We start from the raw sequence: 23,049 nt of genomic DNA, 5'->3' as shown, positions 1-23,049 counted from the left end.
AATCCATAATATTAAGTTTCTCTATGTCTGCGGTTCTCAACTTGTGTTTGATGGAATTACTAAAGATTTTTTTAGGTCCTAAGCGAAGTTCTGTTGGGACAACCCGAAAATAGTATTATAAAATTAATTGATATTAGTTTTTTCTTGTCGAACGGTATCCATTAACAGTTCCAAAACAGTTCTTTAATAAGCGCTCGGTCTGCACGTATCTCAAATTTTACTGATTTTAAATCACCGTTATAAAGTATACAATCAAATAAGATTTTTATTATATATTAATAAAAAATCTAGTTCCGTCCATATCATCAATATAGGCAAGACAATCGAATTATATAATTATTTTTATACACGTATGATATTCTGCTTAGTTCGATTTGAATTAATCGTCACGATACTCAACCGTGATATAAGGAAAATCTAGGGAAAGCATATACATATGTAATGATCGATTGGATTAAAATTAGAATAAAATTAATTATAGATAATATTCATATTTTAAGTTTCATACTGAAATAAGAAGGCTGTCCTAAAGATAAACCATTGTCAGATAGTTTGAATTACGAAAGGCAGATTGTTTTATAAATATCATATGGCATATTAGTTATATGTCGTATATATTTTCAAAACTGAATGATGAAAATATATCTTTATATTTTTCACATTAAAATATAAAATACGAAAATTGTAGCTGTTATTTAAAAATTTACATATTTCCATTTTTTACAGATATGGTGCTGTTTATAAGGATGTTAAAAAATAAATATGATTCATCTAATAATTAATTAGTAACAGTCTCATTAAAAATATAGGGTTTCTCTACTTTTATTATAAATAAAAATATGATATTGTAGGTTTAGAATATGATTTTTTTATTGGGTTTGTAAATATGACCATCGTAAAAAATGCAATTTTAAAAGCTTTTAATGAAATTGACGCACTGAGCGCGAGAAACAAAACCCTTGCATGTTAAGTCGGTAGGAATTTGTCATGCCATTGTCGATAGAGATTTAAATTACCTATTATAGAAAAACAAGGAATTTTCGCTCGATGCCAACCGTAAGTGACAATAGACGGATTAAAACTGAAAGCGTCATATTATAGCCAATTGTATTTTTCTCAATTGGCGAATGCTATAACATATTGTACAGATTGTTTTAAAAATACAAGTTCTGATGTTTTTAAGTGGCGATTATTAATCAAAGGATTTGCATCTCTAAATGTATCATAATTGCATTCAAAGCATCCACGAAGGACAAATGTCAACAGTTTCAATTCTTTTAAAGCTCCATGCAACAGTTTGTCGTAACTAATATTTTATAAATAACAGTGTCATTAAGATATATAGTTTTCTATCCTTTTATTATCAATAAAAAAATAAGATATTTTAGAATATGATGTTTTTATTGACTACAAATAAAAACTGATTATAAGAATTGGGTTTGTAAATATGACCATTCTAAAAATCAATAACGTACATCGAACAACTCAAAAAAAATGCAATTTTAAAAGCTTTTAATGAAATTGACGCACTGAGCGTGAGAAATAAAATCTTTATGAAATAATTAAAATAGAAAAATAAAGTTAAATGTAGTATTGTATTTAGAATTAGACTCAAGAGGAGATTTTTCACAATAATATATTTTTACTATGTTGGGTAACATAACTAGACTTTAAATTTGTATGGGAAAAGTAAACATATACTGCTATGAATATATTGATAGCCATTTTTATTTATTTATGCGTTTCGTGTCGATGAAAAATCGTTTCCGAAAAAAAATGACAAGTTTCGTGTAATGTATTGTTTCAAAAGTCTTGATTAATCGTTTCCGTGTTTTTATGTCTGCTGTGCATAGCTATAATATTTATAACTTTAGGCTAAAAGGACAAAAAGTCAGCACGGAAGAAATTGTGACAAATTTTCAGATATATATACATACATAAGTCTATTTATGCGTCTGAAAAGTTTAATTGTATTACATATATAATATTTATTTTTGGAAAATAATTTCTGTTGATACTATAAAATTGGTACTATTTAAAATAAATTTAATTGGTTTTGAATCCTGTAAAATATTTTCAATATCGTCAAGTAAAAAAAATGGAATAAATTTAATCTTAATATTTTAAGTATAATTTTAGAAATACTTGCTTCTGAAAAAAATTGTATTGGAACACGAAGTTGCAGAACTGAATAAAACTTTAATAACATTATCGTTTAAAAAGATAAAACGTAAAAATAAAAATATATTAGGTTTATTACGTTTTTGCATTACTGAAGAAAATCTAAAGAGTAATATTTAATTTTTATAAATTAAAATAATAAAGGTTTTCATTAAACATATAAATTTCCGCAAATAAATAAAAATATGATGAAATAATATTTTTTTTAATTTAGGTAGCTTAATTTAAGCAAGTCACTAATGTTTCCCTGTTTATTAGTAATTCATTAAATTCTTCAATGTGTTCTATTGTAGTATACAAATTTTATTTATGTTTTATATATTGTATAAAATATATATATTAATATGTATTAATAACAGTAAATATAATATATAAACTACATACATATTCGAATAACATATTAAATTTCCCAAATATACGATACCTCTCATTGATTGAATTTTATTATTATATTTAGACCGTTAATAATTTCAGCGCTGAAAGGAACAAAATCCCGTCACGCAACGCCAAATTCTAATTGATATCGTGATGTTGTTCAGAGCCTACGCTTTTTTAAATACTATGTTGAATATACAATATAATTTATATTACTCGCATATTGTTACTATATGTATACATATTAATAGAATTTCACATCGAAAATTAATTGACAAATCATATTAATATTTGGAAATAAATTTTTATATTATTATAACAATAACTTGTTATATATAATAGCATTGAAATAAAAGGCTGATTGTTACGATTACGTAAATTGGCCGTTAAAATTGCAAAAATCAAACGAAATCCCGTGATTTGGAGCTATTTGTGGATTGTATTAAAATTTAGAATAAAAGGATTCGAAGGAATTCAAAATGACTGTAATTTGTCATTTATGGCAATCTAATGCAACGATTCGCAAATAAATAGTATATTTAGATTCTTATTTATGTTTATTGAGGTGTAGTTATTTTTGAATCACCGTTTCTATTTATTGATGCAAAATAATGAATGGTTTTATCGTAGATGCATTCAAGATTAGTTTATTATTTTCGGGTACAATAACAATGCATTAATTGTTTTTTTTTAAATTAATAAATGTTTAGTACATTTATTACTAATGAAAAAAAATATTTTATGTTTAAATTTGCCGTATAGAAATTATTTGATTTATATGGTAATTTAAATTGTTATTGTGTCTTTTTATTCTCTCTTCTGTGGTCGTTTTATATTTTCTCAATAAATTTTTTTCAACATATTTTTTTTATTTTAATTAAATATGCAATATAATATAGTATTATTTGAAGGCATATATATCTAATTTTCAGACTGAAATAAAATTTTATGTTCTAAAATTGCAACAAATAATAACCATATAGTCATTATTTACCGCATAATTATTTTTCGCACTTCTGATACTTGGTTTTTGTATTTTTTTACGGTCAGCTGTGACGTGTAGTTCAACACGTAGCATTAAACTCAATTACAAAAACTTATTCCTTTGTGTGTGTATTTTTTAATCATTACATTTTTTATGTGCTATAATATTTTTATACATAAAATGGATTGGTTTTCTGTTTTTTATGTTATTATACATAATTAATGTTAATTACTTTAAGATGTTTAGGTTTTAACGCATAGTATCTTACTTGTGATTTCATCTTTTTGTACCTGAAATTTATTATGTTATTTAATTTTCAGTATTACAATATTGCTAAGTACACTTTTTTACACGATTTTGAAATAACACGGTATTTTACTATTTTTGTATCCCAAAATGTTTTAATGCACCTAAGTATGATTTTTTAATGAGTTTCATTATACAATTTATTTTATTTTATTATAACATCACATATGTATGTAGATTTTTTAATAAATGAAACACTTTTCCTATTTTTAAGATTACCTTTAAAATGTTTAAAAGATTATCTTGAAATAAAAATTAAGAAAAAATATTATAAATTAGTTTATATACAAGTGTTTATTGAATTTATGATTCTTTTTTACTTCTTCGTATTTAAATGTCTTATAATTTCGTGTTTTATCAATAATATATATAATGAGAAATATATTAAAAATATGTAATAATCTACATTATTACATAAAAATATTAAAAATTCGTAAGAATTGATTTATCATAAAATATTTAAAAAAAATATGATATTATATAATTGAATATAAAAAATTAATATTTTTTAAAGCATTTTTTACATTTCATAAGCTTAATAAATAATATCTATATATTTAAGTAAAAAAAATTAACTATCGTATTCATATTATATATTATTATTAAATTCAGTGTATCAGTTAATTTTTTTATCAAGTCTTATTTTGGTGTCTTTCAGAAAGCAAGTTAACTAAAAATTAATTTTCTTCGTAAAATCCATATTTATCATATTTTCTTGTATTATTTAAAATTTTGTAGGAAAAACATTATAAAATTATCTAGTTTCGTTATAGCCATAACACATTATCTCACTTTTCTATTCATACTTATATTTTTGAATGTCTCTTTGTTTAATTTAATAAATTAATAAATAAAAAACATGTAAGTATTTAATTTGTTAAAAAGATTTGGTACAATATGCAATTTAACACTTTAATTTTATTAACAGATCGTTAAAAATAGTTTATTTTAATTTTTTTCAACATTGAGTTTATTTTTTTTCAACAATAAAAAGTGGAGAATAAATATAATAATGATTTATATTAGGAAAACCATTAGAAAAGGGTGAAAAAATCATACACATATTACCTAACTTCTCTGCCGTATTTATCGACTCATCAACATATTCACGTTTACTACCAAATAAACGATAAAAAAATAATTCACTCACTTTACGTCGAAGTAACTCACATACAAAGAATTTTCACTTGAATTAATACGCAATCTAACTTTTTGCTTAATTCTCTCTATTTTTAGTCTCCGAGTTTATTTATCTGTTTTCAATTCAATTAACGGCGCCGATAGTCGATGAGAAATTGATGATTCCTCTCGCTAATTACCTTTCGCACGAAAGTCGTTATATTTGCAAAATTCCAAAAGGGGAACCACGCGAGCGGCTTCCTGTTTGCACGGTAACTTGACTATAACTGGCATGTTAGCAACTTGCCCACCACCAGTTAGAAGGTCCTGTCTTGTTCTCTATGGTTACGGATCGAGTCGCAGGGGAGGGTTTCCATGAAAATACACATAAAAGCAAAGCTGTTTACCTGTATAACGTGTTAATGAAAGATTACGCCTGACGAACACAATCAAATTTCACAATAAAAATCTTAAGTAGCTGTACATTTTTTAATAATGTGGTAATTTCAATTTAAACAACATGTTATCAATTTGATTAAAAAGACAATGATAAACTACTAAATTTAATTATTTACAATTACTATTGATTAGACCATTGATTCATTACTATAATTAAGAAATAAATTTATATAAAATCGTGCGTCTTAATTATTTTGTCTACTGTATGTCTGAACATCAATCGATGTCCATATTACTCTTCTTAAAAAAATATTTTTGTCTGTATGTCTGCAAATAACTACGAATTATCTGATATTTAAGATGATTTTTAATTAACTTAAGCTTTTCTGTAACTATACAAAACCTTTCCTTAAACTAAACTATATTTAAACTTCATATTAAACGGAGAAGAGGAAAAAATATATATTGTTTTGTGTTCCATATTTGTTGTTAACATACATATGTTAAAAACAAATCAATTTTAAATATATTTTTAAAATAATAGATTCAAAGATATGTTTATATTTTATATATAGAGAGTGTGCTTATATTATATTATATAGCATAATTAGTCTAGTTTTTTGTTCTAGAATATATAATAGAATAATCTGTAGTTTACCGGTTTACAATTATTTATATCAGCCATAATATTTGCCGAATATAAATAAATAGCTTAAATTTTAAGGTCGGAATAGCGTAATGCTTAAGGTCTAGACAGCTAAAACAGAGACCGAGGGTTCGAGCCATGGCAGCCAATTCGAATTTTTATTTATTAAAATGCGCTAATATTAAAAATTCGCACTTGCTACAATGTTGACTATAAAATATATTACACATAATAATTATACATTATTTATATAGATCTCACGATTCTCAGACAATCTGGTAGTTAATACTTACAAACTTAGCCAACTCATCTCTCAGGCGAAAATAAGTGGACGAATAAGTACAGACAGACATCACATTTCACATATTGCTCCACAGATTGTCTGCATTTCGATATTAAACTATGTTTTAAAAATATGATAGCTATCCTTACCGATATTACTATGAACTTCTAATATAAGAGGGCTGATCAGAGTATATTCAAATCGAATTTAGGTCAATAGGAGAGTGCAAAAACAATTATCACTTCTCAGAAGTCAAAAATTCACGTCAAAATCATTACCGAGCGTTCCCACTGCGACAGCGCCGACACGATTTTATTGCTTTTGACGTGGATTTTTGACTTCTGAGAAGTGATAATTGTTTTATTGCGCTCTTCTGTTAAGCAAAATTTAGTTTATTTGTTCTTTATTTAATTTATCGACACGATTTTATTGCTTTTGACGTAAATTTTTGACTTCTGAGAAGTGATAATTGTTTTTCTGCTCTCCTATTGGGCAATTTTTTTTTTAGATATGCTTCATTCGATTTTCACTTATCGTAATATTGTTAATAAAGACCTACTACTTCTAGCTTTGCTGACCATTTTGTTTTTGAAATTTTGAGTGCTAAATGTTGTTTTATAATCTCTTATCTTATTAACTGCCACTAAATAAATTATAAATTTGTTTAACAGTACCAAAGGAAGGTACTTAATGGTTTTCCCAACCAGAAAATGTACAATTGTTATTTTTACGTAAAAGAACTGCTTGTTCTCCATTATACTTTCCTACCATGTTGGCTCAGTTATTTGTAGCCTTGTCTCATACAGTTTTTAAAATTAAATTTTATTTTCTGTAACTAATCAAAATCAAACGTTTCATTATAAAATTTAACCATATAAAACGTTTTTCAATAAGAAATTACAATTGAAGTAACAAATAATTATTTACGTTTGTTCCCTTTGAGATGAATCTGGAGTTTCATCAGTAATAATAGCAATATATTTACTTCTTCAATGATTGCGTTATGAAGAAACAAACCTCAAATATGTATAAACTCGTATTGTATGTTCGTTGAGAGATAATGAACCTACTTATTGTCTTCATCACATTAACTTAACAGTGCAACTAATCTATGAAAATCGTTGTAGACTTCCAATGCATGCGTCTGATCCATAACACGGTAGCCCTCTTTAAGAGAGAAAAAAGATTCTTCTTGTCTAATCTTTTGTTGTGTCATTATTTTCATTTAAAAGCAAATTTTCTATTCCTCTATCAGCTAAAGCTTTTTTAAGTATTTTTTTTTATAAAACATAATTTTCTTTATGTGTAAGAGAATTTTTGTGAGATGATTTAAATAATTTTGATCGAATTTTATATGGGATCTATTTTTTTTTTGAATTACCAAGATGAAGCCCCTAATATTGTGAGGTTCGGAACAGCTGTTGCTCCCTGATAAACCCTATATAGTATAATCAATATTTTTTGATACATAGTCAAAGTAAAAATTCGACAATATCTAAAAGAAAGTTAATTAATAAGCTTTAATATTTTTCTCATATATATTACACTTAAATATATATATTTTTAGGCGTAGCGAAGCCTTGTCCAAAATGAAAACTTTCTCGACGACTACGACTAAAGGGGTCTTTTGCTAGTAAAAGTTTGAAAGCATATTCTCCGCGAGAAAAAGTCGCAACTAACGTCGAGCAACCAACCCCTAGAATATTCAATGTTTTGTCAATAAATTAGATTTTTTATGCGATAAATGAATCGGTGTTCGTACTCCATATACCAACGTATAGATTTCTTTTATTCTAAATTGGCATTGCACGTGTTTTCTTCCCAGCTATACCATATATACTGGACCATAGGCGATGTTTTTTATTGCACTAATAATATCCGACAGTGCCTCAGATGCTCCACTCGAGACATAGCGACATAAAAATGACTACAAGAGAAACATTCATGTCTTAAATTGAGCAACTATCGCGATGGCATATAACTGATTTTATTATTATTTTTTAAAAGTTTATTATTGTTTGTATGAGGCACTGTGACGGCGCCTACACAATTTTATTGCTTTTGATGTGAATTTTTTACTTCTGTGAAGTGATAATTATTTTTGCGCCCTCATATTGACCAAAATTCGGTTTAAAAATATTTTGATCAGCCCTCTTATATTAGAATTCCATAGTAATATCGGTAAGGATAACTATCATATTTTTAAAACATAGTGTAGTATCGAAGCAATATGTGAAATGCGATGTCTATCTGTACTTATTCTTACGCTTATTTACCCTGAGAGATGAGTAGGTTTAGTTTGTATTTTGTACTTGACTTAATGAAAGTTCTAGAACTATAATTATTTTTAAAATTTTCATTAAGTTAGGTTTGGATTTGAACAGCAAATGAACGTTTCGCAACTGTCAAATTAGGTTTCATAGACATTTTAGAGCAGCATATTAGCGCTTATCATTTAAATTATATTTTCGCTAGTAGAAATATATATCTACTGGTGAAAATGTACTTGGACTTTACTAGTGAAAATATAACTTTACCAAAAAATACACATTCACTGTAACATTTATATATATATATATTACTGCATATAGAAAATAAAAATTATTTGATTTTACTAGCACCTGCCAGATAATTTATATTTGTACCGGTAAATATATATATCTACTGGTGAAAATGTATTCCAATATAATTTTACGGAAATAACATATTTTAAAAAATATTTTTGAAATAGATTCAAGACTATTTTTACTAGATTTTATTTTAGAAATAACCACATGAAATTTAATGTATTATTTATTTATTTTGCTGCATTAAATCTAGTTGTCAAATTCTGATAATACAATCTATAAAAACATTAAATATATAATTAAGCTGGTGCTGTTGTTGACTTTTGCTTCTTCCTTAGGTATTCGATCTGAATATTTAGATCGAATACCTGAAGTTACTGCTACTAACTTACATTCGTTAAATATTTCCTCTCATGTCTTATATTTTTTAAACCTTCAAAAAACTATAAAGTCAACAATAATTTGAAAATAAATCTTAGCACAAACGGAGCCGCTTCAAAAACTATAACCTGTGCCTTTGAATGTTTATATTAAATATACTACCTAAAAAGTGGGTGCTTTAGAAGGAAATGTTCCGCTCCTTTATATTTATTGTATAATATGTATAACAGGGCTAAAGGAACTTATACATGAAATATATCAGTATCATCTCAAACAATTGTAGTTTAGTTCAGATTCATTATTTGAGGTCGGTTCTTACTATTTTTATAAATATATTCTCGCTATGATTTTTTTAAGAGTTCGGCATCTCAAGGATTCTCCGGTGCATTAAAAGAATATTTCTTACAATGCACGGACATCATCCCTGCGCCAGTTTCTCCACCACCGCTGGGAGAAAACATCGCGCTATTTATCGTTTGTCGTAATTGTAACATAATCTAATCTAACTAGATTCACATGCGTCTTACTGGATACGAAGTCACACCCCCTAGGGTTCTCAAACATTAAAGAATATATAAAAAATTGTATGAAATTAAAAACATTGCCTTAAAAGAAGATGAAATTGCATTAAAAAAAATGCTTTATTTTTCCAGTGAAATATAGCAGTCAGTCTTTTTTCATGAATCGCTCTTTTTTGTCATTTATTTTACCAGTTTTATTAAGAGAAAATGTAAAAAAAATTGAAATCTTATTATTTTTTTAACAATATTTTGATGCGCTTGAGCGTCTTGTGAATTGCATCCAGTTTTGACACACCTTATTTAAAGCATATAAATACTAAATTTCTAAATTGCTGGAAAAATACATTTGTTCATACAGCACATTTAACCTTCGTTTACATACAAGGATCTGATATAACTTGCATAAAATTCCTTGTTTTCTCTGTGGATTTATGCGTGTAAAGCGAATTTTATTCCCTTTGCAGCAACATTTTTGCAGTGTCGTGCAGCAGGAATGTAGCGTGTTGACAAATGGTCGGCCACAATGACACATATCAAATTTTCCGACATTGCATAAATACGCCGTTTATTTACCGCTTTACAGAGTTTACGTTCTGGCTCATTTCATTCCATGCAGTGATTCCGAATAATTCTAATGAAACCACGACAGGATGGTTATCAAGCACGATACACCCAGGCCTCGCGATTTATTGCCTGGCTCCGTAGACGGTCTCTTTCTATAGTCATTATAAAAGGTGGAAAAAAGTCGAGACAAACTTTTCTCTTTTAGTTTTTGCAAGAGAAACATAGATTGCTATTTATTTGTGGAATTTATCAGCCACTATATTTATATTTATTATATAAATATTTTGTGAGACCCAAACTAGACTAATTATGTATAAGTATATGTAGATGACAAAAATATGTAAACTGACATTTTTGCCAAAAATAAGTAATAATATAGACTAGACTAAATTTTGCGTGACATTTCACTCGTAATACTCAAAAACATATATATAGTAAATAACACATTAATTGCAATTTTATATGATTAAACTAAATAGTTACCACACATGTGTTTTGGCTTATAGTTTATTTTGTTTGCCTTTGTTTTTATGATTAACTAAAATTACTTTATTAAGAGGAAAACTGTTGTTCTTTATCTTGAATAAGACAAGATTTAGAAAAAACATAAGACACGTCGATAAAATATTTTTAACTTTATATGTCGTTCAACTGAGTATGTTTCTTTAATAATAAAAGTTAAATGAAAACAAATTATATTTTATGTTATTTATAACAGTCATTACCATAACAACTAGTAGTCGCTAACAAGATTATGAAGAAAAAAACACGTCGTTAATGACGAGTCATATTTCTGAATTTTTCGATGGTTGGTATTCATTTTTTGTGTCTTTTTTAAATCAAGATGAATAATGTTAAATTTTAGCTCTATCTATATTATCTTATTGTGGTAATAGTTTTTGGAGTATTTTTGACAACAGTTATAATTTAAAATAAACTTCGTATTAAATTTAAATAAATATATTTTGCTGCTTCTTATTGTTTATAATATAACATAAAATTATGTTTATATATAAAACTGTATTTATTATTTTCATTGTGTTTTTAATTCTTTATAATTTCACAGATATATTCTAATATTAGTTTACTATTTGATATTCGAGTAGTTGAAAATAAAGTATTTGAAAACTCTAATTCGAACATACACATATTATAGATTTTTGTTATTGCATATTTCATTATTGCTGGAGTGTCGAGTTGAATTGTTGTCGGCTATTTAGGTTATTTGGCACCCCAGGAAAAAAATAAATTTGCGCCCCCTTCCCTATTAATACTTTAATAACTCATTACACGAGCTCAGAAATATAATTCAAATTAAAGTAATTTAATATTATATTTGACACCATTTTTGCAATTGTCGGTGCTTAAGAATTTGTATATTTTTTCGTCGCGATTTTTTACGCGTGAAATAATCTAAACAGTACACAGTAGGGTGTACCAAAAAAATAATATCAGATTAAATTATTTAACAATATTGCTTGATAATTTAAAGTTAATATTGTGCCTTTGATCTTGTGCCCCAGGCGATTGCCTGTACTACCTGCCCCTCGGGCCGGTCCTGGTTATGATATGTCGTGATGTCTTCTTGTGGTGATGTTAAAAGGCGTCTCTCCTTGGGTGTCTTTCACCGTGTCTCTCGCCAAGTCTATGGAGCGTCTTTTTTTGTCTGCTTCTGTCTTCCAGATTGGGACCAAGTGTGACATGTTTTATATTGATGGTTCGAAAGGATGTTGCCAGACTAATTGTATCGCTTCTTGGATACACTACGCATTAACAAATGAGTAGAAGAGCAATATTATTTTGCGTTTAATAAAACGCGCTGGCTATCGAGCATCCTTTCCACATAAAGAGTTTTTTTTCCCGTATTGTTTCAGAAGGATGCTTCGGGAGCTAAAAAAGCTTATTTTGGAAAGTTTTATTCGAGGAGGGCAGAAATAAACCGATTTTTTTTCGGTTAGCCCAGAAAAAAAAAGTTTTTTATTTCAGTTTCTTGATAAATATATAATATTTTCGGTTTACATTTACTACCCGTTGATTTTTTTTAATATAGGATGTTATATATTTATTTATAATTGACGAAACCAACGATTCGATGCATGCTTGTATTTATATTTTTATGGTGGCAACATTTGTTTTTGAAATCAATTTGCGAAAACAGCCGCGGGTAATTGATGTCCCAGCCATAGACAAAAGTTCAATATGGCCGCCGTCATAATAGAGCCTGCATAAAATACGATACGACATTTAAGCTTATCACGCGATGTTGCCTTCGAAGCTCTGTCGTAAAAGCTTATATTCATCAATTTGGAATTAAATTACCCAGCGCGAGAGCCAATATAACTTTTATGCTCCCTTGTTTTTTATTGTTATTAAATTAACATTTACGTTTTATTACCCCCTCTACGTTGACGTTCCTTTTTAAATATGTTTTTCTTTCGTTTTATTATCGTCGTGGTTTACAAGTGTTGATCTATAAAAGATAATTTTATTATTCATTATTAAATCAAACAAAAATATATGTTTTTTATAATAAATAATTCAACTCTGATTCTCTTAGCACCATTTCGTGGTAACGGTAGCATTTTCCGCTTGGTCTGTTTATCTTACGCAAGATCTTTTTACCTGACCATCTCAGGAAAGGCATGTGTGGCGTTTCGTCGCAAAACCTTCAAGTTGAGTTAAACCGCTTCAAGGTGTCTGCTTGGCTGAATCCTTAATTTTATGACGTGAACCAAACTGTATTTAAATAGAATAAAATTTGCCAAAGACTTTATATACAATTATTTTTATACTTATTAACAAACTAAAACTCTGATGTAAGCCACTAATTTTTTGACCTGTTGTTAGTGTTTTCTATACTATCGTAATAATATTTAAATAAATTACAGTAATGCTTCACAAATTATTAATTCAATTTTTTATTTTTCTTCATTTAGCCGGCGAACGAATCCTTGCCAAAATTAATATAATCATTTTTAATTCATTGATCCTTGCATTCTTAATGTTCAAAGAAGTCGAAATAAAATATTCACTAATCGTAATTACTAAAGCCGGTCATAAAACTTATATTGTCGAGCAATGTTATTGGAGTGTTAATCGGAAATCTCTGTCCCTTTTCGTACTACCTGATTTGAATGCAGCTGTAAATTTAAAGATTAATTACACGGCTCATTTTCGGAATTCCGGCGGTTGTAAACAATTTAAATATATTTGTATAAATTAAATATTGCAAAAATATTAAAATTTCTCAAGAAACAAGAAATTGTAATTTAGTATTTTCAAGAAAAAACATTAGTCATGCATGCTTTACCTCAACTATGCGAAAAATAATTCTTTATAAGGCTTTTTTCATTGATTCCTTAAAAATTGTTTGGTATGCTTATGCTAATATTGATATATAATTACCTACATTTTATAGGAAAAATTATTCTTCCTCATTTGTATTTATTATGGAAGATCCACTTAGCTGCATAGTTAACAATAATGCCGTCCAAAAGCCTATTTAAAGTTATGAAAAGGAATTAGTAACGCGTTTTGACAAAATGTCTTACCAATAAGCGAATACTTGATACTATAATTTTATCGGAGATTCCACTTCCATGTCAGCATCCGCTCGTTAAGTATCATAAAAACAACTATTTTGTGCGTAAATGATACAATAGACGATGCATTTATTCAGCATAAAAAACGCTATTGTAATCATGAACGACCTTCGAAATGTGTTTATTTTGCAGTTTCACTTATTCAAACCGTGAATATATTTCGTTCGAATTTGCATTTGGCCAACCAATTTCTGCATCTGTGATTCGGCAGAGGCGTCTCGCATCTAGTGTTAAAAAAATCCGACACTTTGTCACATTGGTACATAATCAAGCGATTCGAGACGATTAATACAATCAATTAAACTATGATAAAAATCTTATATTAAATATAAAAATAGGACAATAAAGCAGATAAAATAAAAAAAATAAAATAATAAAACACTGTTAATTGGCGATCTTTAAAATATTATGGGACCTATTATTTTTTAATTAGGGAGATTTCGTGAAACAGAAGGTTATAATGTATTTTAAATATATTTAAGCCATGTAAATCATAAATGTATATATGTATAATACATACACAACTTAACCATTTGGACGCGTTAATCAAAAATAAATATTAAATTGTTTTTTGAAAAATGCAAATTTCAACTTGTTTAAATGATTTTAAAAAAAAATTATTTAAAATGATATTTTATGTTTATTCACTAAAAAATTTTTTTTACTGAATTTTGCGTAAAGAGATAAAAAATCAATTACGCGATTTTAGTCGATTTACGCTTTCAAAGGGTTAAAATAAGAATAAGTGAAACTTAAAAATAAGCACTTAAAGAGTGATTCTGTACTAAGGTGTTAAAACATATTATAAACTACTTGAAAAAATATTAAAAACAGAAAAAATAGATACATTTATACAGATTAAATTTTAATTATATATAATATAATTTGGATATTAAAATTGAATGCTATAATGTATTATCTATATATTATATTTTTTATGTAATAAATATATGTTCTATTTTTTCAAGGACGTAATCAAAAATACAATTATCTTTGCTGAAATCCAATTTATTCAAATTTAAGGTTATGTTACAAATTTGATTGTGTATTGCGATGGAAAATGCACAATTTCGCGATTCTGCAAGTACGTTATACTACTGCCTTAAACCGTTTATGAAATTGTGATTTATGTGGCGAAATTCGAAAAGTTGTGGGTCGCGTTTGAGAAGGAATTTGCAACAATTTGCATAGTGCACCAAAGGGTTGCATAATTGCGGAACGAACGATGCAAATGTGAGTGCATCGACACACGCGTGGAACACAATCAGATGTATCTATATTACTTGTATCGTACTACTTCGAAAATCAATGGAGAGTATAATAAAATAATATTAAAAAATCGTTAAATAATGAGCATCATTCTAAAGAACTTTTTTCTGTATTCTTTTATAATAAGTGGCTATGTAGTATGTCTAGATTTTGTCCCAAGTCACATTGATTGGTTTGTCTTTTAGTTTCGGTCTTTGAGAAGTTTCCAGATGATATCACGATATTTACATATATGTATGTATATTTTGTACACTTTTGTTATTAAAAGCTATAAATCGTTCAATTGTAGTTTTTTACATGGACAACTATAATTTTTATCCAGCTAGTTTGATAGTGACTCCATAGCATATCTTCTTTTTGTATCTAAGTGTCACATAATTTATAATGCTGTTACCAGACAGCTTTGGCGTATTGCAGATGAAGATATTTACGAGCCAGTTGCATCGCTTCTTAGACACACCCCTGAAATATGTTCGCGCCTTAAGAGAAACGGTCTAGATGGCCACTTTGGCGATCGGTAGCCAAAAATTCAAAAAACAATAGTAATATTTTCAGGGCAGAATCTTTTGTCTAGAGCGTGTTCTTTTCAAACAAATACTAATTTTAATCGGTTGCTCTCTCTTTTTATTTGTTCGATTTTGGTCGTTAGGGTAACTAAGTTGTAACAGATTATACAGGTGGTTAAAATCCGACTATATTCAATAGCATATCCCGATCAGGATTTGAGAACGTAAGGACCGCAGAGGAAAATGAATATTATTGCAATTACTTGTAAAAAATATCTGGCTTTTCTCTAAAGGATTGTTTAAAATAATAGCATATTCTTCATATTACACATTCATATTAAAGAGTCAATATAATTTAGACTATAAACATTACATAATTATAGAAAAATTCACTGAAAATAGCTTAGGGCTTCTGGAACACTTTTAAAGAAACATTTGGAGTACATAGGGTTAAATTAAATTTACATTAAATTTATTAGTACTTTATAAATTATATTGTGAATTTCTTTTAAAAATGCTGATTTAAATTCTCTGAATTTTATATTAAATATTTCATTATTGTATTGTACTAATTTATTGATCTGAGGTATTGAATTCACAATCTCTTCTATATGTATTCACTTTTTATGCTATTATATGATGATCTTTATATATATTTCCATCAATTTTAATATTTATTATGTCGTTTTTCTAAGTTTTAACATCCTATTAAACATGTCAATGATCTCAATAGCCACCATTAAAACTTTTGAAATAAATAAAAATAATAATGTAAGGGAATGAAGAAATAGATGAGAACATATACTGTAACTCTCAGCGAGCCCCTCTTTCGACCGATCGAGACAAGTTACTTGCTCGCATTTTTATTAGAAAAAAAAATGGTTTTTGTGCTTTATACTATTGACTGGAATATGGTTATAATTGTAAATATAATAAATAGAGCATTATTTATTTTTATTTAAAATATTTATTATTATTTATATATACTAATTTATAAATTAATTTACACAATTTAGACGGCGTTTATTATTTTCTTATGTCTGGTTTTATCGTCTCCTTCCACTGAATATGACACTTCATTTCCATGAGCAAGAGTATGCACCGAAGCCAATCCTTCAGGATTTACTTGAGGTCCGGCCAAAGGCTCTATTTCCTCTCTATAATAATAGTAAAAATATTAAAATAAAATACACTAATATTATATAAATACACTTTAACTCACCCAACAATTCTGTAACCATTTTCATCAGCTTCATAAGACACTTTCCTTTTGTAATGTCCGTCACTGTAAGCATAGAACCCCGTCACTTTGCGTCCATCTCTAACTTCCTCCCTCTGCTGTGATAAGTCGCTGATTCCATCTTGGACGTCTGAGGCAAAGTGGTATTTGGCAGATTCGGCTTCAGCGATCTCATCTTTTGTCAGTTCTCTGACATCGTCGTCTAATGGACGGCTCAAAGCAGCCGTGGCCAATAATAATACAAGCGCCTGTAAATTTTATATTTGTATTTAACATACAAAGTTTCTTGGTTGTATGTGAGACTTACGAATTGCTTCATTTTCTGCGTTGACTAGTATGACTCGTTGGAACTATGAACCAGATCAGTCTACCAATCCGAATGTCATGGCGATATTATATATACTTATGGGTGCGTTGAAGAGGGGACGACGCGTGTGCTATACATTGCATTGCAACATATGATGCACCTTTGCAACCGGTAACTCTGGTTGTGGTGCTCGAACCCAAGGCTCTTTGTCGGGTTAAGAGCATTTTGCCTGTGGCGATTTTTGTTAAATCGTCGCAAGGTCAAAGAAGTATTACTATCAGTACGATCGATGGCTAAATGGTTCAAGACTTTGGGACTGATATAAATATAGAGAAAATAAGTATTATTTAATTGTAATAATTCATAATAAATGATTTAAAAACTTGGAAGTAAGATGAAAAAAAATATATTGCTTTTGAAGATTATATGGGAGCATTTTAGCATCTTTTTTCATAGTAGACTTAAAAAAAATTTTGTTCATAAAATATAAGCTTATAGTTAAACAAATCGTTCTTTAAAACTCGGCTCTAATTCTTGTTGTATTGTCTAATGATACTGAAATCGTGTCTTGTATGTAATTTTCTCAATAATTGAGACGTTTTCTAGTTGATGTTTTTCCTAAATACTCGATTGCACATATTCAAGTATGTACTAAAATCTTAAAAAAAAAATATCGCTGCTTCGTGGGAGGATTTGAAATGAGGATGTTGAATCAAAAAAACTATCAAAACTTTACTTTTTGAGATAAGAAGTTTATTTTCAAGAGCTCACGATGATTGAGAGTATGTCTTACTGAACTAAATACAAAAAGTATGGCAAATTATTATAAAAAGGTGTTCGAGTATATCAGTAGTATTTATATTCGCAAAAAATGTATGAAAAGAGTAATTTTTGTATATGTTACAGGCAAAGTGTAAATTAAAAAATGCATACATTACCTAGGCAAAGTATGCACTGTCAAATCACTTCTAATATATTAGGAAAAGCGGAAAGTAATGATATTTTTTTTTCACATACAAAAAAATAATTAAAAAAAAATATATATACAATTTTAATCAGTAAAATAATTTCCATTGTTTTCTATTACTTTTCTCCAACGATCAAGCAGCTTTTCAATCCCTTTCTTATAGAACTCTGCAGGTTTTTCGTTAAAGAATGATTCTATGTGATTTTCAATACTGGCAAATGAATTAAATTTTTTATTTTTAAGGCTCTAAAGATCTGAAAATATGGTAGTCAGAGGGTGCGATATCGGGGGAATATGGGGGATGCTGTAAAACTTCAAAATCAAACTCCCTGATTTTTTCCTGCATGATCCGTGCCGCGTGTGGTCTGGCATTGTCGTGCTGCAAAATTCGCCTTTGATTGTTGACCAAAACTGAACGTTTTTTCAACAGCTCCGCTTTCATTCTGACTAATTGACCACAGTATACCTCTGCGGTAATTGTTTGACCAGGTTTTAATAACTCGTAATGGATGACGCCAATCATGTCCCACCAAACACAAAGAAGGACCTTTTTTAAGGTCAATGAGGGTTTAGGGGTAAATATGGGTACTTCGTTTTTAGAAATCCATTGATTTTTTCTTTGGATTGTTGTATAGGATCTACTTCTCATCGTTTGTAACGACCCTTCTCAAAAATGATGCCGTTTTGTGCGTAGACAATAGCGATGAAGAGATGGTAATTCGCTGCTCAATGGCCGTTTGTGAAAGTTCGTGCGGTACCCAAATTCCTTGCCTGTGTTTTTTTCTAATGCGCTTGAGACGATCTTTAACGGTCGTCCAAGGGCAGCCAAGCTCCTCTGACAATTCTTTGATGGTTTTTCGGGGATCCGCTTCCACTGCTGATTTTAACACGTCATCGTCTAATTTCGTAGGTCTTCTCATTGCCATTGTTAATGTAGTCCAAAGTACATAGATTTGTATACTTCTTGATTACAAGATTTCAATAAAAAAATCGGGAGCAGCTATTTCTGATATCAATTATTTATTCTAAACTAGAATTGTTGATGAAATTTTCATACTCGTGTTAAATAATGTATCATTTAAAATTTTGACTGATATTTGGCACTGCTGTATATTTTTATAGTAAGATGTTCCATGTCTATATCCGATGTTCTTATAAACGTATTATATTTTAAGAATAAGGCTATTCTTGTAGCTGATATATATATATATAGAAAAAGAAGGAAAAATGTTTAATCATTACAAGGTTTACATGTCGTTTCGGCACCTTTGTTCATGTCAATTATCAGAAAAGTTTGACGCGGTGCGTGATGCGCGAACCCACAATAAAAAGATAATTTGCATCGTGCCCTTTTGTGTAGATATAGCATTACTTGTTGATTTTCATGCATGGAAAGGAAACTTTTGATTTTGCGTGCGTGATTTTTCGCCTTGATGTGTATATTATATGGTGACTAGACGCGATGAATGTTATTATGATGGCACCGGGTAATTGATTCACGCTTTTTACTTCCTTTGTGTCTTATTATGTATTATATTATACTAACGTCATATTGATTGAAAACTTAGAGACAATACACAATCTGTATGATACGTTACTTCGTCGCGTCGTCGAAGCTGTAACTTTAATGTTCAATCAACACCGCAATGAAAATAAGAGATAAAATGCTTAGCTGTAAACGTCTTTATAATCTCTGAATAAATAATGAAAGATTATATTATATATATAAAATATTATATACATTACTCTTCTTATACGTCAAATCTGTTTTTTATATAAAATATAAGCAGTTTATAAGTATTTAAGTTAAGAGTTATACCTTTTAATGGATGATGTGCTTTGAATATTGAATGATTTATAGTTAATTTATATAATTTTATAAATTAGGATGCGATACTATTTTCTTCATAAACACTTATCAAATCAAGTTAGATTATGTATATACATACATACATACATACGCTTATAGAAATTTTTGATGATAGCTATTTAAATAATTAGCGATTTCATGACTCATTTGTAGAAATTAAAAACCGGTGCTGAGACAATGGTCTCTTTAAGGTCACAAACGATGCACAAGTGACCTCGTTTCGTTCGATTAAGGCGTGTCGCAACTCCAAGAAGGTTCCATAAAACTTTTTTATATCAGTTACATTTTTATTATTTATCTCCAAGTTTTCCACAAAGAGAAGCGAATACTTCAAAGCATGGATTCAAAAACCAGAATCTACACACCCACCCGAGGGCTTGAACTATATTTTGACACCGACATTGAAACTCGCTTCCAATTTAAAACTATATAAAGGGCAGTTGCTTCTTCGATCATATTCACTTTCAACCCAAAATGGCTGCTATGAGGATGTTCTTGATCAGCTCACTTTGTTTGGCAGCACTGGTCAGTGCTATGCCTCAAATAGAGCACGGTCGGCCGAAGATCTCATTGAAGAAATTAGTGCCGATCCCTAGAGCTCCAGTCCTAGACGAAGTCAAAGCTCATATGGTTGTAGAAAATAAGAACGTCGCTCACGCTGTACGGACTTCGACAGTAAGTTCTTTAATTTAACATTTATTTTTTTAAGAACTTATTAAAAAAAATTATAGACTTCAGAAGAAGAAGCAGCTAAACTGTTCAAAGAGCAAGCAGAAAATGCTAAATATGCTTTCGAAACATCAGTCGATGATGGCATCATGGGACACGCTCATTCCAGAACCGAAGTCAGGGATGGCTTGAACGTTGTTGGTATGTATTCCTTCAGCGATGGATTCTACAAGAGGACTATCAATTATGAAGCCGATGATAAAGGATACAGGGTTACAAAGTAAGAATTTAACATTATGTCTATTATGCAATATATTATTTAATTGATAGAAATGATTTTAATTTATCTTTATTTTATTTTAGGGAAGAGGTAGAGCCGATTGGCGATGGACCAGTGATAGATGAGAAAGGTGAAGCTATAGTGAGGTCTTCTTTGGGTGCTGAATACAGAATCACCTTGGACGACTATCAGAAGAAAGACGTGGAATAAATTTACTACTGAACTTGATGTGCTGTATATATTAAGAAAACTATAAAATTATGCGTTATAATAAATAATTTTATTAAAAATTAAGTTTTTTTAGTTGGTTTAAAGCTAGCAATAGTTTTATTTAAACATTTTAATTCATTAAAATATGATTATATGGAATACTAATATCATAAATATAAAACATTTCGTTACAAAATTGACTTTCTAAAAAAAAAAAATTCTTACATACTCTCTTTTGCAATAAAAAAGAAAGAGTTCTAAAAAATAATAAATAACATTACAATAAATCTTTTCTCACAAAGAAAAGTAAATTCGAACTATATTAATATATCATACAATCATTAGTATTTTTCTAATAATGTGTCATTATTTAGATATGGTTGACTTATTTTATGTTCATGTTCTTATTTTACTCAAAAATATCAAAAGGCGTTTGAAAACATTTTAATTAAAATTTAATACTGAAGTATTGAGATCTAGATTTTTATTATTATTTAATTTTGATGTATTCTGCTGTATTTATTTTTTTATATGTTTTTATTAATATTTACATCTAAATATTTTATGTAAATATGCGCATTATTTAGATGATATTAAATTTGTTAATTTTATTCACAATTATCGTCAATTACCGCCACTTTTCTATTTATTCATGCTATTAAATTATAAAATGCCCAGTTCAGCTTGTGATAAAGCGTTTTTACTGTCTAAGTAAAAATGTGTCTCTTTGTTAAAATGGAACACGGCAAAATATCCGGAATAAAATAAGAAGAATTAAAATATACATCGACTTGAGAAAAGATAACGCGTGCATTCGGGTTTGCCACTAAAATGGCCGTTCCTAATCTGCTCTAGCGGCCAACAGCTATTTATTTCAACATTGCTGATTTTTGTAACATTGCAATTATTTTGCATATGGAAGCCTGGTTAAAGGACTATTGAAAAAAAATAATAATTTACAAAGTTTCAACTTTTAACTCGTCTAAATTTTGAGTTAACCTAAAAAAAATTTTAATCCTAATTTTGCGAAAAAAAATTACTTACGTTTTTAGCTGTGTCTCCATTTGTGTATTAGACGGAGAGTTAAAAATTGCGAATTCTGTAAGATTGAACAATTGACAACAAAACCTCATTTAAAGATTTTGCAATTTCCGTTTAAATATAGCAAAAATGAGCAATATAGCAAAAAAATAAAATCACTTATGGTTAAACTATGAATATAAAAACGGGAACGAAGTAACCAAAAACCATTTGATCTGTGACTTTCTCAAAAGATTTTTCTATTGCCATTCACACTTAAAGTTCCACTCCGGAGTTCAAGACATTCGAACTTTAAGAGCTTTATATTTATTTTGCACTTCAATCTGTTGAAACCATCGAGCTAACTGCATATTATTTTTATTAAAAATAAATTAGCATAGCAACAACTAATTTATTTTTATACACATGCTACAAATAAATTATATTGTACGCAATTAATTATTTTATCATTAATAATTAATTATCATAGTGTATCGTATTAAATATTTAATATAAATATGGAGCGATTAAAATAAATAAAGGTCATTAACCAGTCGTCGCAACGATACACCATCTAATTATTGCTGGAGCTTCTATGCCTCACTTAGTTCTGGTTTTTAATACCACAGCGCCCCCTGGAGGACGGGCGTTAAAGTGGTGACCCACCGACGCGATCTGGACACAAAAATCTCGTTTGAGCCACGCCTCTCAAGATCAGGACGGCACAAAAATAGTAACTAACCTTCTGATGTCGCCAGGATGGCGCTTGCATTGCCAACGCC

General features: G+C 28.8%; 2 protein-coding genes across 3 annotated transcripts in view; one reads left to right on the top strand and one right to left on the bottom strand.

Moving 5' to 3' along the window:
- The window catches only part of LOC148230395 (uncharacterized), a 32,908-nt gene extending 11,581 nt beyond the window's left edge, over positions 1–21,327 (top strand). The window contains exons 3-5 of one of the 2 annotated variants that reach the window (XM_088196102.1): positions 20,394–20,763; positions 20,820–21,037; positions 21,121–21,327. In XM_088196102.1, coding sequence (XP_088052228.1) covers positions 20,563–20,763; positions 20,820–21,037; positions 21,121–21,247 — 546 coding nt within the window. In that variant the 5' untranslated portion in view covers positions 20,394–20,562 and the 3' untranslated portion in view covers positions 21,248–21,327. Of the gene's footprint in view, positions 1–20,393; positions 20,764–20,819; positions 21,038–21,120 lie in introns of those variants that run through there. The other variant, XM_088196103.1, reaches the window with a different exon arrangement.
- Positions 16,649–17,390, bottom strand: LOC148230396 (larval cuticle protein A3A-like). Its single transcript, XM_088194890.1, has 3 exons — positions 17,252–17,390; positions 16,927–17,192; positions 16,649–16,861 (listed from the first exon to the last, which is right to left on the bottom strand). Exons 1-3 carry the CDS (start codon positions 17,261–17,263, stop codon positions 16,717–16,719), a joined length of 423 nt encoding a protein of 140 aa, XP_088051016.1. The 5' UTR covers positions 17,264–17,390; the 3' UTR covers positions 16,649–16,716.
- Positions 21,328–23,049: the final 1,722 nt, after the last annotated feature.

This window comes from Plectrocnemia conspersa, unplaced genomic scaffold (genome assembly GCF_051122295.1).
Source record: "Plectrocnemia conspersa isolate PC_06_02 unplaced genomic scaffold, ASM5112229v1 ptg000010l, whole genome shotgun sequence".
Taxonomy (NCBI): domain Eukaryota; kingdom Metazoa; phylum Arthropoda; class Insecta; order Trichoptera; family Polycentropodidae; genus Plectrocnemia; species Plectrocnemia conspersa.
The sequence above is the reverse complement of the archived record's forward strand: the minus strand, read 5'-3'. Positions and strand labels throughout refer to the sequence as shown.

What these genes read in the sequence shown, in the direction of transcription:
- LOC148230396 (XM_088194890.1), bottom strand. An exon ending in AATGGTTACAGAATTGTTGG is followed by an intron (nt 16,862 to 16,926) that starts GTGAGTTAAAGT and finishes CTATTATTATAG; the next exon opens with AGAGGAAATAGAGCCTTTGG.